Below are 15238 nucleotides of genomic sequence, written 5' to 3'. Positions count from 1 at the left end.
AAAGATGCAAATAAAAGTGAGCGACATTGCTAAGGGCCACCAGGACAGCCAATATGGCTAACTAGCTGTGCGTTGACCCACACAGGGATATCTGTGACAAAAATGACAAATGTTACATCAAGGTGAAATAATAGCTTAAAAAGTAGGCCTACCCTTAAAAAGGCTTTTGTAAAATCACAATCATTTCTTGCATTTCTTGCTAAATAAAAAAAGAAAGAAAAAAGTGCAAAAGTGGGTCAGTTTCACAGACATGGATTAAATTGTCCATTACAAAGTTACGTTCATAGGCCTTTGAGAGAAGTGAATTGGATTTATTGGATCCGTAGGACACCATGTGAAAGAGCATTATGTGATGAGAAATGTATTTTTGGGCAATGCTGTGAAACGGGGTGAAACATCTGTTCATGTATTTTCTTGACAACAACATTGTCCTGTGTGCTTATAGCAACAAAGCTTAGACAGAACCACGGGCAATGTGACCCAACAGAGCGGCCCAAAAATATTTCCTCTGTTTCCTTCACTGTCTTTGATTATATAAGAAGATCTGGTTACTAGAACATATTTGAATAGATGTTTGACCCTGTGTCTTACTTTGTTATCAGTTAAATATCAGTTAAAATATTATCAGTAAAACCACTAGTTCATTTGGTTCTAGCTGAGGTTAGGCAAAGAAATGGAGCATGTAAGGTTAGGGTTCGGTTTAAGTAATGAGTAGAAAAGGTTAAGTTTAATCAAGAATATTGAGTTGGTTAAAGGAATACACCTGAGGGACCGTCCACACCTCTGACAAAAGGTTTGCTTACAAAGCTAAAGCTAATGCTAATGCTAGCCCTAACTTTTACCATAATCTTAAAAGGAGATTGGCCTGTTGTATGCTAAAGTGTTAGCATGGAGCACGGGAGTGAACAATCTACCAGACACATGGATGATTTTGTGTCTATGTTTCATTTAAGTTAAGTTAAGTTAGCCTAAATTAAGTGGCCAATCTCCCAAAAAGATTAACATTAGCTTTGTTAGCAAAACTTTTGTCAGAGGTGTGTACAGTCTATCCATCAAATATTTACTGATATTTGTGGTTTGGCTTGATGTATGATTAGTGTGATTAGTTTGATTTAATATATGACAACACTATTTGAATAATTGCACTATATGGAGAAACATAGCTTAAGCCACACACTTGCATCACACACACACACCAACACCACCCTAACTACCAGCACATCTGCAATACATGACGTAAATTAATCTCATTAATCTAATAAATGCAACAGATTTACCGTACATGATTGCACCATATGTTCTTACGTCTCATTAGATTTACATAATTGCACTTAAATGAATCAGAGGAGTACATTCTGAACAAACAACACACTTAGACATGTGAAGAAAACACTCGACTTGGGCTGGCTGATGTAATGTGACTAGAATCCCTTGTAACATTCAGCAGGCACTCCCATCCAGAGTGGCAGACAGTGCCAGGAAATGTACATGAAGTTAGGATGCTACTGTAGGTCCCAATAAGAAATGAACTTTTTACCTTGTCAGTACTGATGTAATCCTCTACCCACTCCGCCAGACAGTGTGCTTACACAGGCTGAGGGGAAAATCTGTATTTTAGTGTCTGGTCTAGCTGTCAGGGATATCAGCATTCAAAGTCAGGGATTTAAATCCTTTCATATTGATTGCTGCACAACCAGAATCAGAATCAAGTTTTATCATCCAGTGATGTTAACATGTAGCCTACTAGGAATTTGATTTGATCTTAAACGAGTACACCAACTTTTAGGGAGTTTGGGCCATTATGTGACGAGAGGTTTGACACCAAAATCATCTCTGTGTCTCAGGTAGACAGTTCTGTCTGGTGTGCATGCTAACACTTTAGCATACAGCATGTTAAGTAATCATTAGCGATTAGCATTATCCTAAAAGTGAGAAAATGAGAACAGCAGCTCTAAGGCTAGATAGTTAAATAATTTTAATGATGCATCTAAACCTGCCACACTTGTTTAGGAGATATAAAATTTGACCCAAAAAAAGTACTTTCACTAGACAGACAGCTAGCTAGCTGCTAGCTAGCCAGACAGCTACAGTTTGTGCGCTGTTGATTCGTAATGGACTTCACTAATGATAAAGACAAATTATTAAAAAATTATGAATCTACAGGCCACAGGATAAAAAAAACAATATTAACTTTGGATTACTAAAAAGTTTATCTTCATACTTTGAATAATGCTAACTGCCTACGATGACTTAACATACTGTATGCTAAAGCGTTAGCATGCGCACCGGACAAAACTATCTGCCAGAGACACAGAGATGATTTTGGTGCCAAACAGACAGATTATACAGACATGTACACACATCATACAGTCTTCACATAGTAAAATAAAAGATTTTTTGCAGCGCACAATATACAGAATTACTACTTTCAGCTCAGAATGAATTTACTCTCATGCATGACAAGTGGTCCGAGATTGAAATATAATACTGCCTCAACATGACCCCTTTTAGTAAAGTCAAAACACATCTGCAGGCATAGGCTATATATGGCATGTATTATATGGGCCATAAGTAATTTCAAAGACACCCTCAATGCATAATTGATATAACTTCCATACATTATGAATGTATATCTCATATAGCTGTCTTTATGCTGCACAGCAAGGAGTGGTTTTGAAATCCCTTGTGTACACACAAGCATAATACACTCTCTCTCTCTCTCTCTCTCTCTCTCTCTCTCTCTCTCTCTCTCTCTCTCTCTCTCTGATTCTCTCACACATACATGCACACAGTTTTCATACACTATATTTAAAAAAAAAAAAAAAAACGTCAAGGAGGCAACAGAGATAAAGTAGGTCACTCAGTGTCTTGTGTGTGTGTATATACGTATATGGGTGTGTGTGTGTGTATGTATGTGTATGTGCGTGCGCGCACCTTACATATTCAGTTTAAATATGTAGTTTTCTTCTGTTTCACCCCTCAAGGGCGCCCCTCCCTCTAATAAGGTGAATCCTGGCCTCTGTGTCCCCGTAGTCTCTTGCTGGATACATAAGCTGTGTGTGCCGGGAATGCTGTGTGTGCTTTGTGTGTGTGTGTGCGGAAGTGAAAGAAAGTGAGGGTTAAAGACTGACGAGAGTAGGGTAGGAAAGTTGTCATGGGGTCAGTTGCATGTATGTGCCGTCTGTGTGTGTATGTGCTGCATATGAGTGTGTGGGAGGGGGTCTTCCATTTCAGAGAGAGAAAGAGAGAGAGGGGGGGAAAGCTTCTGTGCATGTTCAGTGGTTCTGCTTGCATGCATGCAATCATGTGCATGTCCATGGCACAGTGCATGCATGCATGGGTTCTGGTTATGAATGCGGGTATGAGTGTGTGATGAGAGAGAGAGAGAGAGAGAGTTTCTGACCGCTCCCTCTAACCTCCATAACCCCATAACCATCCGTCACGTCCATCCCACTGCCATGTAACACAGTCCTGTTTCCGAGTCCATTACCGCCAAATAGCTTGTCATTAAACCCGCTCCGCCCCCGCTCCCTCACCGGGTCTAACCCCTGTCTCTCTAATCCCCTCCTCCTCTTCCCCCCCCCCCCTCCTCCTCCTCCCTCCTCCTCCTCCGTTCAATCTCACTTCATCCGCCTGTGACGGCTGCGGAATTGCAATCAATACACCGGCAGCACCCAGCTGAGAGAATCAAAACCATCTGTATCTATTGGACAGGGGGGCTGGGAAAGCTCGGAGGATGCAGCCTGAATCCTATGTGGTAGAATGAGTGTGAGGACGAGCCACCTACCGTACAGTGTAGGCAAACAACAGGTGGAAGCCCGTTAATTAAACGGTTAGTGTTAGTATGGTAATTTCCCGTACGAGCGGGGAAAACAGGGGTAATTTCATGCAAACAGAACACATTTGACATCCACACGTCGGACGCCCCCGCCCGTCCGCGGCCGACCATCTGCGCGGCCGACGGGGAGGGGAGAGCGACGGGGGGAAAAGTAGGTCAAATCGGAAAGTTGCTGATTAATAGTGATGGGAGCAGTGAATGGAGGGAGGGGAGGAGGGCGAGAGTGAGTGGGAGGACTTAGTCACCGCACAGAAGTCTTGGGAACACAGTCCGAGGCAGGGGCGCACACACCTTGGATACGCGCACACACACACACACACATAAAACTGGCGATATGGACAAGCTGTGAGTCATTGTAGCTGTAAAAGGATGAGAGGCGCAGACTCTTGCAACTTGACTGAGTATGTCTGCCTTTCCTCTTTTAGCTTGCGGGACACAAGAGGAAGAGTTTTACCATTTTTAAAAAAAATATATATATTTTTTTTTCAGTTTATTTTTTCTAATGTGAGGTCAAGGGTGTTGGTATTTTCTGAATGGGAGGTTTGGTACATTTGAGTATTTGTCTTAAAGGCCCTGTGGCACACACTGTTGAAACATAGTAGTCCCACTGCTGGCTTTGTTTACAAAGTGATTTATTGGATTGAAGATATTTTTCACAAATTTTACATGTTTAGAATCTGTAAAGATTTATATTTGTAATGGTTGTAAAATTGGAGTAAAACAGACCTGTAATTGAATTCATTTTAATTCCTTATTTTCATAAAATAAGGGATAGTAATTACCAAAAAGTAGATGAATTCCATATAGCTTTTCAGAGATCCCATTGTTATATATTGTACACATATAAATGTGGATTAAATGATTTTGTACTGAAATTTTGTGTCATCGCATGAAAAACATGACTTCCATTTCAACTAAAAATAACTTGGCCAGACAGGTCTGTTTTCATTTTTTGTATTTTAATTTTTCTGTTCTGTTGAATGTATGTTATTAAGCTCAGATGAATGACTCTCTTCAGTAAGCCGCTCACCACCAATAACAACATAACAAGTTAACAAAACAAGGCGGAATATTAGGGAGACGACAAGACAACAGCGGAAAGCTCCCCAGGCTGGCGGCTTGGATGGCAGAGAGAGAGAGATAAGAGAGAGAGAGAGGGAGAAAGAGGGAGAGAGAGAGAGTCTTGGCACAACTCTTAATGGAGGCAGGCACTCATTTATCATCCTAAGTAGCTGAGCGTTCTTTTAATATGCTTGAGTGCAGAGGCGTGTGCGTCCTTATGTGTGCAGAGAGAGAGAGAGAGAGAGAGAGAGAGAGAGAGATTGAAGACAAAAGTAGGTCAAATATCCATGTAGGACACCATGTCACCATGTATGGGAGGATGTATAAACAACATAATGCTTCAGTCTCATTCTGTAAGGTTTTGGCTGAATCACCCAATGTGAAATAACAGCACCAGCCATGTGCGTTTTTTTTTGTGTGGTTTTTTTGCCAAAAGGACAAATCTGTCGTCTCATAATACAACGATCAATAGATGCGTCACTTTTTCAAAAGGCCATAGCGCGTTTAGAGTCATATTTTTTGCTTTTGTTCCTATTCAGCTAATCCTTTGAGCTCCAGTCGTCTTTTAAGGAGTGGAATCCCGTTATGGGAGACCGGCTCTTATGTAGTAGTTTTCTAGTCAGGGTCCTCGCTTCTCAAAATTTTCTGTATGTGTTCAGCATCGACGCGCTGCATCTGAAACACTTGGCAGAAACCTTATCTGTGCTCCGGTATCCATGGGTACCTCTTATTTCCACGCAGGGCTTAGCAGCTGCTTCAGGGAGAGGGCTCCTGCAGTTGCTGCTGTCAGACTATTGGAAAATAAAAAAAATCAACATTTATATAAATATTTTTTCACTTCGAGCACTCTGACGCCCTGAGCTCTAAAACCATGTCAGAAACATGCAGTCCCTACATCCTTTCTGTTGGAAAATAACAAGAAAACGACGTAGAAATGCAGCAGAATAAATGAAATGTTTTGTAAAGACTCAGCGCTGTCAGTTTGGCAGCTGCAACAAATTCCACCGCCGCATATGCTTTGCGTACACGCTGGTTTCGGATTATTGCTCGAGAGCAGAAGCCCGGTGTCAGAAGGAGTCAGTGTGTTCCGATCCGGAAAGGGACGTTTCGGCGCCGGCGATTGTCGTCGGGGATCAGAGCGAGAAACGTCCGGCTGGGCTTGAGCGACGGACGGCCAGTGATGGATAGAAGAAGACAAGTCGACATGTTTCAGAGAGAGAGAGGGAGGGATGCTGGGGTATTACCCATCAATCTCTGTTATCTGCTGTGTGTGTGAGAGACACAGAGAGAGAGAGAGGGAGGGAGAAAGAGAGAGAGAAGGTAACACACATATACACATTTGCTCCCTATCTTGAAGTGTGTGTCCTGTCTTCCGTCCACTCGCTGACAGGGTGGCAGTGGCTCGGAGCGAACGTCACCTGTCAGTGGCAAGAGTCAGAGGACGGACGGTTAAAACAGTGGAGCCTCAGGTCCCGCACACACACACACACACACACACACACACTGTCAGAACGCGCACATGTATGCTTGCCCAGACACTCGTGTACAGATTCAGACACACACATACTGCCACACAAACACATACCGGTATATAGGCACAGGCATTCACACACACACACAAATACTGACACACACACACACACACACACAGACGATGACGACTTGACTGTGAATGTAGGGCAGCAGCAGAGAAGGCCACAGTTAGTCACTATGTCTAACGTTTCAAAGCCAAACCATAGCTAGTCCACAAACACTAACGAGCGAAAGAGACTGGAAGAGAGAGAGAAAAACAAAGAAAAAAACTGCAGACCAGGGGCTATCTCTCTCCCATGAAACTTTCCCTCTTTTCACGCTTTCTCCCAAAACGAGTGCTCGTTGTTGTTTTTTGCCGTGGATCAATGGAGGTTTTTCCGCCGACAGCGCGGCACACACAGGCCTGTTTTTGGTGGCAGAGCGGTGTGGATCTATAGCGAATTCCACTGGGGGGACAGTTCCTGAACCTGATCCAAGTCCCTCATACGCTAAAATGAACCATGAGGCCAAAGTGTACCGTGCACCGATGTTTATTTCTATGACAACAGCGTTGAAAGTTCAGCGGTTACCGTCTTAAGCGCACAAGCTGAATTACCAATTCAAGAACATTGATTTCAGTGGAAATGTCCTCTCTTTCTCTCCCAGCGCTGTGTTAAGCCCCCATGGCATTTTGGCTTCACAGAGCCGCTGATATTCCCAGCCTCCTGCACAACAGTGTCTCCCTAGGGAACATGAAGGTCTATTAAATGATGCACTGTGTCTTTGTGTGTGTGTGTGTGTGTGTGTGTGTGTGTGTGTGTGTTAGTGTTAGTGAATGCATGCGTCTGTGTAGGTAAGCCCAGTGTGTAGGTGGAATAGCTGATGAGGATAGAGAAGGATGATGAACGAAGCCCTCTCTCTCTCTCTTGCTCTCTCTCTCTCTCTCTCTCGCCTTTCTCTTGCTCTCTTTCACTCTTTCAAGTAAAGATAGAGAAGAATGACTTAAAAGCACCTTGAAGTCGAAGTGAAGTGAACTTACGCTGCTCCGTTGTTGCTGTACCCATCTTTAATAATGTGTATTGGACCATTTGATTTAGAGTACAGTTGTGGCTATTTACAATGCTCATGGTAGGGTGACTTGGTTTGACAGCAGTATACAGAGTGATGCTGCAACATGCCTTCACACATCTCATGGAAATGTGACCATATACAGGTTTGCCCTGCATTTTAAATGGCCGTAACTGTACGAGTAAGGAAAATAATAAGTAGCAAACATCTATTCATCTATAACATGTACGCCAAAGAAAGACAGAACCCAACAAGATAGGCAAACTTCAAACAAAGAAGCAAGTCAAACAAAAGAGACAGACTTCAAAGTAAACATGTTGCACTTCCACCTTAAAGGTCCGGTGCAATGAGAATTGCATTTCTCAATTTCATGGTATAATTTAACGAAGGACCTGTTAATGTAAAGTTACCCAAATTATTAGAACTGTCAGCACTGTGGAAATTTGGAAACATTCTTTGAAAAACCCTCCATCTGGTTGTCAACAGACTCAAACAGATTTAGAATTCCAATCTACTTCCTGGTGTAAATGATGTCACTTACACCCAGGTTTTAATGAATGCTCTGATTGGTCGACAGTATGCAAAGTTAATCAGGTGTCCCATAGTCTGTCAGACAATAGTGGAAGGTTCGGCTCTCACTCAGTCCTACAAGCTTTGTACCATCTAACCATCAAAAACTCAAAAAAATGATGCTCATTGTGTTCAACAATCAACATCAAACTTTACCTGACTGAGTTGGAATCACTGCACTTTCACTGCATCTTTAAGGACCTGATCTGAAGTCAAGGTCGTCTCTGATGGCCTTTTTAGGTTAGCTGGTCGAAGGCTGTGAAGTGGAATGTCATTCATCCAACACACCATGTCTAGATGACAAATTGAGGCCTTCACAGGTTCACACCAGAGTGTTGCGGCCAGAAAGTGATGCAACTGATAGCACATCAGATATTGGCACAAACTAAATGTAGTAATACTTAACATAACAATACTTAACACACTTAATATAATACTAAATCAAGCCTGTATTAAGCACTACTAAATATCAACAATGGCACTTTTTTATCTTGAAAGCCATTACATGCGCACACATCAGGTAGGTGTCTTTCAAGAAGTCAGGGGAGATATCATTGAAGCGACAGTAATGAGATGCACACCCACATCCCCCAGCATGTATGTGACCTTCCTTTGTTGAGAACGTCTCTGAAGTGCTAATTCTGCGGCCATGTGACACCATCCGTTTCCACGTCTTTGATACGATTTGATTATCCTCTCATCACGGAAACATGAGAACTGTTTTGATGTCTCCTGTTCAATATTGACGCTTCGCCTCCCTCTTTGGAACATGCTAATTAACCCCTTTGTGATCTCGTCGCACATCGATGCTATTGCTAGTTTGCTATTTCAAGCTATCCTTTGTAACATAATTAGATTTGACAGGGGGGGGGTCAAATGCTCAAATGCACAAAAGCATGCGCATAATACATCTTAGCCATGATAAAGGAGCAGGTTATTAGGTCAGAGCCAACACAGCAGAGGCCCTGACACTGTTTCCCCTCACTGAAGCAAACCCGGGCCTTGTTTATTCAAAACTGGATCGCTGTTCCACAGCTGCGCCAACGTTAACTCGGCATCCAGGAGACGCAATTGCATAATGATCCAGGTGAACGGGATGTAGAGCATGTAATCTGAGGTTATTGTTGCAATAAGGACATACAGTAATAGGAGAAGTAAAGCGGAGGATCAGGTGTAGAATGGGCCATGGGACAGGAGGAAGGGGCATGGACTCATAAATTATTTCAATTTGGCACAGTTACATTTCTGCTAGTAAATAGGGTGAAGCGGATGCACTCACTAATGTTGCTTGTTGTTTTTGTCTGAGCATTTAATTGCCAAGCCCTGTGTTTGTGTGTTTTCTTTGTTTTTAATGGGTGATGATGATGAGGTTGATGACTGATGATGTCTGATGATGCCTCCGATGGTGTGTGTCCTGTGCTTTGGGTCCATTAGTGGAAATCGTGACAAAAACCCGATTCTGCCGAACGCACCGCCTCTTGCCTTCTCAGAATCGATGTCCTTGTGCGTATTTTTTTGCGGCCGCTCCGACTTTTTTCCATGTCTGTTTTGTAGTCGCTCGCCTTTCTTCTCTCCTTCATCATGTCACGCGCCTCATGTCTAACGTCTCCCTTCCCATCTCTTGTCTCTCTCTCTCCCAACAGTGCGGCAAAGGAGCAGAGAACTTCGACAAGTTCTTCACGCGCACCCAGCCGCAGCTCACGCCGCCGGACGAGCTGGTCATTGCCAACATCGACCAGGCGGACTTCGCCGGCTTCTCGTTCATCAACCCGCAGTTTGTCCACCCCGCGCTCAACAGCGCCGTATGAGAAGGACAGGGGGAACCATCTCCCTGAGGAACCTCCCTGCTCACTGCCGCCCACTAAAACCAACCGCCAAGCTAACATCTGACCACAACTTGATCAAGGCCCAAACTAAACCTCGATGTATTGATTTTATTAATAAGCAGAATTCTAGGACATGGATATTTGTTCTGTGTAATGACTTTGCCAGTATAAATAGATTAGCCAGCGTAAAATGTAAAGGCTGCCACAATTTCCTTGATTTTGACGATGAGGGTGCAGACAAGGATGTCCTTCTTTTCCGCTGCAATTTGTACTGGAAAGCCTATTACCATTATTACAGGCATTGAGATGGGAGAATGGGTGTCGTCTTTATTAATCTATGCCAGTATATGATGTAATTAAGAGAATAATTAAGGAACTTTTAATTGAAATACCATTTAAGGGATGGATTAACTCATTTTGCAAAAACTGATGTCTCTCAGCAACTGTTCATTCTTTACAAATCTCAATGGATGCCCATTACAGCCTGCAGAACTGGTTCGGCGGCTCACACTATATTCTATATGGATCATTTTCACTATATAGATATTGTGTGATGACCTGAAAGCCGCTCATAGAAGGCAGTTTAGAAGCTAAAGCCAAATATGAAGGACAGGGGGTGCCAGCGTTGAAGCAGCACCTTGTGATTTAATGTTTGTATACTGTATCTTGTTTACAGTTTTCTTCCCCTTTCTGTTGTTTTCACGGTGATGGTGAGATTCTATTTTAGTACAACTCAATTCTAGCCCGTCTCGCGTTCCGGTGTGTGTAGCAAATCGACTTACGAATTATAACTCAATAATATACAGCCTGTAAAAACGCAAATATGCGAGACGCACATGCATGCACATGTGTCGGGGGGGGAAACATATTGATCAAATCCGATTCGTCATAACTATTAGTTGAACTGTTGTCACCCTGTTCATATTGTAGTTTGCCTGGTTTTTAAAACACAGCTACACACACACACACACACACTAGCACAAAACTGACACAGCCTTTTCCTAGCCCTTACTTGAGCTGCAGGTCGTATTCTTCCCTCGTCATTCATTTTAAAACCACAAGGTTTTAATAATCAGTTTAGTATGTGGGCAGCGGCAGACAACATGTCATATCTACCTTGAGAAATCGCACCTAAAGAGTTTACAGTTTGTCATTTTCTAACACTATTCAGTGTTAACTGCTCTGTCTGTCCCATCTGCACGCCCACGACTAAAATGAAGCCTCCCTACAGCCATAAATGTCTTTACAGGAGCTGCTTTTAAATCCAGTTCCTTCAAAGGAAATCACCCAAACTTGCAAGGACGTTTCTTTTGTTGTTGTCATTTTTAAATTTGTAGACTATAAAATAAATTGATGTCAAGTCATTGTTTTCTGTATTAACCATGCAATGTTATATTGCATATCATGCCCTCATATATAAAGTAGATGCAACCCATTTGTCTGGTTTCTTGGATACAGAAGAAAACGGAACATCTCCATTGACCGTGCTTTGTTGCCCTGGCAACAAGCTTGTCCTGTATCCAGGATCCAAGACGATCATATTAGTCGGAATCCTTTTTTGCGTGTCCTTTTTTTTTCTTTTCTGTAATATCTCTTAAATAGATTAGTTTTTATTCTCCTCCGCTCTTGTGATCTCATACATATTTTTCCATTAGATCAGATTCATAATATTTTAATGTATCACATACCAGTGTGTAACTCCTTTGTAAATATTCATGAGTTATTTAAAAAAAAAAAAAAAAAAGTATAGCAACTTACAGTTTTTATACCAACACCTGAATGTGCTTTTATTACATTAGATAAGTTCAACGTATATTTCTATGTAAAAAAAGAAACAAAAAACAAAAGTACCCAATACAGATCAACTTTGTAACAACTGGGTGTCTTTCACAGAGTCCAGATTTAGCAAGTTGTGACGGATATCTGTGCGACTCGTTTTGGCAGATTTATCAAAGCAATTTTTTTCAGTTATCTCTACTCATATCCAATGTTTTTTGAATGCAAATAGTGTGTTGACTGGACGCGTGCCTGGCTGTCGACCGTCCCTCCTGTATCTGCATGCTGTTGGTAGGGATCATCCATGCATGTCAACTAAATGCTGCATGCTACGAAGTATGAAACCCCAAGGAGTTCCAACCTTAACCATAGATCTAGATGAGTCGCCAAAATTCAACCTGGGCCCTTACACATCAAGGACCTTAAGAGTGCTGATCTGAGACCAGCTAGGCTCTTTAAGATGCTGTGTGTAGGATTTTGTCATTACTGGATCACAGTCAAATAAAGTTTTGATGACACAGTCTAGCAAAAGTGAGAAGTCGAAATCTCTAAGTGAGCTATAGAACGTACTGTAGAACCCAGTCATTATTATTATCTATAATAATTAGATTAGATGACATATTTACTGACAATCCCACACAGATTACTTCTAAAGTGAAATGTTTTTCTTTTCCTGTGACCTGGCCAGTGGTTTCTAGATCAGTCCTCTTACCTGTAGAAGCTCGATATATGTGGTTCCCTTTCCCTTTCCCTATTACAGGGCAATGTGGAACACTGAATCCAGATCTGTTGTGAGGTGCGACTCAGTAGCACTGCTCTTTTGCTAGACCAGTGGGACCACTTGCTCTCTAGTGTCTCATTAATGGGGTTTATGTTATGATGTGTAATGTCGTGTTGTCAATTTGTAGCCGTTTTGTTTCTTTTATTTTATATTTTGTCATGTGTTGTCGATGTCGTCGATTTTATTTCTCTAGCTTCTGCTCAAGTAATTCAGGAATGTTCAAAGGAAATATCAACGTAGAAAACTCATATCTGACTGATATATATAGTTAACTATTGAAACCTTTGTAATATTTTCTCCCTGGTTTTTCTAAGGGTTGTGTTCTCTCCCTGTGTCTCCTGTCGTGTAACCTTTTCGCCTGTGCCAAACCAGAAAACGCCAGAACCCGATGATAGCAGCGTTGCACTAGCTGTAGTCGTCCTGACGACTCTCTCTCTCTATAGGCTGACACCTGCCTAAAGCCACACCTGCTGTACACACTCTGTCCGCCGCGCAACATACTGCATGTAGCCATGAGTGCACCGATGCACGTCGGTACAATGTACAATGCCAGTCAGTTAGGTAGTAGATTTTCCTTCCCGTGTAGCCTGTCCCACCCTGGGCAAAACTGCATCTGAATTTCAACTTGTGGAGCATTTGATTTAACATCTACAGCCTCTAAAGTCGATTGTAGAAAAGTGAGAGAGAATTCTCCTAATACGTACTCAAACAGAATGTACTGAACAACAGCTTTGCCCTCATCTGAGCCTGTCCTAACCTGCACCGCTCTATGTGTCCATCCCATCCCATTGATAGCATCCGCAATGGCAGTAAACGAAAAGCTGTTCTCCTGTCTCCCTCTTCCAAGAGATGTTTTCAAATCCTTTAACTGTAGGTCCCAGTGAAAGTGGGCATGAGAAAACAAAATTCTTCATCCTCCTCCTCGTCCATCTGTCCATTCTCTCAGTCGTAGACAATTGGCCATACCATGAAATATCGTAGAGCGTTAGCTACAGCACAGTCCAATGGGACATTAGCACTTTCTAGCCCAGTAAAGTTGATTCACCTCTTCCTCCATCTTTGTGCTTTACAATTGACACACCTGAAAATTCTTCTTTCACATTTTACCCACGCAAAATGCTTCTACATCTGGTCAGTAAATCAGAATTCTCAGCACATACATTGGGGCCAATGTCTTCTACAATCAGAAAACTGTCCGACTTGCCTCGCCCTTCTGTGTGAACATGCTTGCTTTACCTTTTACCTCCCTGTGCCTATTAAAGACTGAACGATTTAGCGAGTTGGCGAGTCAACAAGTGAGTTTCTATCAAGAATATCCAAGGATGGGGTGATGGGTGGGGTTGAAGAACAATAAACAGGTGATTGATGGGGATTGGCTGGAGGAATGAAGGGACGGCTGAGTGAAGAATGGTTTGATGGACAACCCCCTCTGCCTCGTCCCTCCCCTGTCTTTTACGGTACGCCCCCCTCTGTCTCGCTCCTGCGCTACCTACTCCTCCTTCCTCAGTGCCTGGGCAATCAATCCGTCATCTATCTCAACAAAGCCCTCCTATTACCTTTACAATCCCATCCGTTCATGAAAAGCAGCTGTTTGGCCGACAGCTCCTCCTCCTCTCTCCAAATTTCCCCTAATGTACCATGGGAAAGGAATTAGCCAAATGTATTTTTTTTCTTACAGTCGTTCCTTTTTAGGTCCCACGTTTGCTTTTAGATGCACCCTGTTTGACTTCTCCGTGCTTAGTCGATGCTCTCCGCTCGGTTCTATGTCCTGTTTGCTGTTGAAAAGAGAGAACCTGAAGTGAATCGCCATCTCTTTGGCTGTACAGAGCACAGGATCAATGATGCGCGGGAATGCCTTATCTCTTGACCCACACCGTAACATGGTCTCTCACTCTCCTGTCTTTGTTCATTTATAAACCAAGCGCTTCTTCTGTCCTTGTACATAAATGATTTAGATATCTACATAGACTGTAAAAGAAAGAATATATTGTATTTTGCAAATGGTGTATGTTAGTTTTCCTCCCTCCCTCCCCCTCCGTCAGCCTGAAACCCTTAAAACGAGTCTGAGCTACTTACCTTGTAATCGATCGTGTCATTTGTACCTAATGTATGATAATGCAAATAAAAAAAGGAAAATGATGTCCATACTGAAGCAAGTGCTGTTTTTTTTCTTTTTGAAATAGTCACTTGAACTTTATTATAACCCTTATATTGTGACTTATTTGCACAAATATGCATCCTGTCATTGAAGCTGGATGTCAGATCGCTGCAGGATCTTCTAGGTCAGATCCAGCTGTGACGCTCGGTATTTGGGCTTCACCGCAAATGGGACAGGTGCATGTTTGGTTTATTTTGAGAGATGCATCACTGGCAACACCTGAAGTTGCACTGACATGTCCTTGTCAGGTTTCCTCACTCAAAAAGTTGGCAAAGGAAGTTGACTTGGTTGATGCGCAATTCAAATAACACTCTTCAACTTTTCAGTTTGTGGGGGGGGAAAAAAGACCCATCTATGAGATTATTGGAGGCAAAGATTCAAGATAGACACGGTTTATACCCGAGATCTGCTTAATTGGCCCAGCTGAAAGAAAACTCAATTGAAAAATCTATATTTAGCAAATGCTAACTCCCTTTTAGCATTTGCATTTCCTCTACCTTGAGTGCTAGGTAAGTGCGGCTTTCACTTTCCACCTCAGTTCATTCCATTGCACCAGGGCAGATCAATCTATGACAAGAAAGTATCTCCTTTTCTTATCTTGTAGCATTTCTTCTTCACGAGGTAGTACGCAGCAGAGGGTGAAAGGT

The 15238-nt window shown here is 42.4% G+C and overlaps 1 protein-coding gene across 1 annotated transcript in view; it reads left to right on the top strand.

The window, feature by feature from the left end:
* The window catches only part of prkcaa (protein kinase C, alpha, a), a 187573-nt gene extending 172988 nt beyond the window's left edge, over nt 1-14585 (top strand). The window contains exon 17 of the mRNA XM_071923327.2: nt 9694-14585. Coding sequence (XP_071779428.1) covers nt 9694-9858 — 165 coding nt within the window. The 3' untranslated portion in view covers nt 9859-14585. The remainder of the gene's footprint in view (nt 1-9693) is intronic.
* The last annotated feature ends 653 nt before the right edge of the window (nt 14586-15238 follow it).

The sequence above is a fragment of the Centroberyx gerrardi genome, chromosome 3 (genome assembly GCF_048128805.1).
Source record: "Centroberyx gerrardi isolate f3 chromosome 3, fCenGer3.hap1.cur.20231027, whole genome shotgun sequence".
NCBI lineage: Eukaryota > Metazoa > Chordata > Actinopteri > Beryciformes > Berycidae > Centroberyx > Centroberyx gerrardi.
This window is presented reverse-complemented; position numbering and strand designations above follow the sequence as displayed.